The following is a 2,202-nucleotide window of genomic DNA, read 5'->3' as shown; positions in this document are numbered from 1 at the left end:
TATCAAATGGTGAGAATCAGTTCCAGTCCTATAACCAAATACATACCTCACCAGCAACAAATTAAAAGGCTGCCCTTTACAGAAACTGATAAACTAAGAAGACCAACAAAAAAAGATATGAAGATAACAAATATATGGGGGGACTGCCCTAAAGATACTGCTAGGTCATCTTATAGTCATACTTATCAGTCAACCTGTTCCTCACAGGCACACAGAACTTCTAATCAGAACTTAAAAACAAAATCAGTAAATCAATAAGATAAACAAAACATTATAAAAATTAACTAAAACATAGAGAAGAATGAATAAAGACATGAATGTAAATCAATGGCTATTTTTGGCTTTCTATAAGTGGAATCAATGTAGTTTGATTTTTTTCTTGTTGATCGGCTTCTTTTGCTCCGTATTACATTCGTGAGATTCGTTCACATTGTTGTACTTAGTCATAATTCATTCTTTTTCATCACTGTGTAGTATTCTGCTATAAAAATAAACTGTGATTTATCCACTTACTACTGATAGACATTTAGGTTATTTCCAGCTATTATATATAATGATAATATGAACATTCTTAAGAATTTTATACTGTCAACTATTAAAATCTTTAATTGCCAAGAGCTTTTTCTTGTTTGCTGATGGTGCCTTTGTTATAGTATCCTATTCAACATTTTAATGTTGAAGATCTCTGTATTCTACAAACATTTTCATACCTTAATATATACCCAACAGAAATATATGCACATGTGTTAACTGGGAAACACATGCAAGAATGCATTAAATGCTAATGCATAGATCTCTGTTAATTTTAATAAAAATAAGAGCATACCATGCATTCATTGGTTTGAGGGCTTTTGAAGGAGCAGTTAAATCTGTTTCCATGCTATTAATTCCTGAATTGTTTTCTTTGGTAGTCAATGCAATCATCTTCCGTTGTTTCTGAGAAAGTTTAACTCCATGAGAAATCATTTTGCTAGAAATTAAGTTAAATCAATTACAATTAATTTCTGCTTAATGAAGTTTACAGGTAATGATAATGTTCTCTTTATTTTGTGTAATTTTACTAATACTGGATCAAAATGCTACAAGTTTCAACAGTGACAATGTCAGTTTATACCATCAATGATCAAGTAATAGCTACATATAAGCCTGCCTACACATTATACTTTTCAAGGGGAACTTGCATAAAAAGCCTTAAACCTTTGTTTTTTCTTTAGAAATAGCCCACAATGATCATTTTAAAGGCAAATTTCTGGCATGTAATACTGTATTCCAGAAGAGCTGGTCTATCAAGTCAATGTAATCTTTCACATACATTTAAGAAATAATATTATGGAGGGAAGGTAAATTACCTAGAAAAGGGCTTATATTAACCATAACATCAAATGCAGAAAAATAACAGGAAAGACCCAGTAAGTCTTTCTAATTCTTTAGGGCAGAAACACAATACAACATAGGCTTTTCTTTTTTATAATTTTTTAAACCAACCCTAAATTTGGCTTTGGCGTAGCTCCACATTTTTGCCTACTTTCTTCTATTTCCATGATGGTTCTCAGATCCACAACAGGAGGGCTGGCAGGACTAAAAGACATAAAAGATCTACTCCATAAGGCATTCATTTACCTACAAAGCCCAATTCCCAAAGTTCACTGAAACTGTAAATTATATGTAAGAATGAGAATGAAAGTACAACTTAGATTTACTTCATCAGCTATGGCCAACTGCAAAAAGGATATTTTGAATGAAGGCTACTTTTATATACACGTACAAAAATAACAACTAAAATGCATCCAATGTCATAAGGTTAAGTGATATATTCTTAAATTAAAGAAGAAAAGGCCAACCAATAGAAAGATTCTTAAGTTATCTAACTCTGGCAGATCTCAAAGTTCTAATTAAATTCTTACCCATTAGGATGAATGAAGCATGAAAATTATATTCTTTCTTTTTAAAAAAAACAAACAAAATTCTTACTTCTGTCTAATATTAACAATATTAGATACTTCATAGAAAAACTTGGGAATGCTCAACAATACTGGAGACCCACCAGAGGAAGCTGTATCATACTAAAAAAAAAAAAAAAATACAATCTTTACAATAACAGCTTCTGATCTAAATGAAATCTAAGATATAGGTAAAAATACATCATATTATTACATATTAAAGAGTAACCTGTTTCCTTTATTTTCTTTCATTAAAAAAAAA

General features: G+C 30.5%; 1 protein-coding gene across 2 annotated transcripts in view; it reads right to left on the bottom strand.

Moving 5' to 3' along the window:
• The window catches only part of LOC103588400 (inhibitor of Bruton tyrosine kinase-like), a 27,194-nt gene that overhangs the window by 15,172 nt on the left and 9,820 nt on the right, over positions 1–2,202 (bottom strand). For both annotated transcript variants that reach the window (XM_008570063.1, XM_008570064.1), the window contains exons 6-7: positions 1,486–1,578; positions 827–970 (exon numbers count right to left, since the gene is read on the bottom strand). In XM_008570063.1, the coding sequence (XP_008568285.1) occupies positions 827–970; positions 1,486–1,578 (237 nt within the window). The remainder of the gene's footprint in view (positions 1–826; positions 971–1,485; positions 1,579–2,202) is intronic.

This window comes from Galeopterus variegatus, unplaced genomic scaffold (assembly GCF_000696425.1).
Source record: "Galeopterus variegatus unplaced genomic scaffold, G_variegatus-3.0.2 Scaffold567, whole genome shotgun sequence".
Classification (NCBI taxonomy): domain Eukaryota; kingdom Metazoa; phylum Chordata; class Mammalia; order Dermoptera; family Cynocephalidae; genus Galeopterus; species Galeopterus variegatus.
This window is presented reverse-complemented; position numbering and strand designations above follow the sequence as displayed.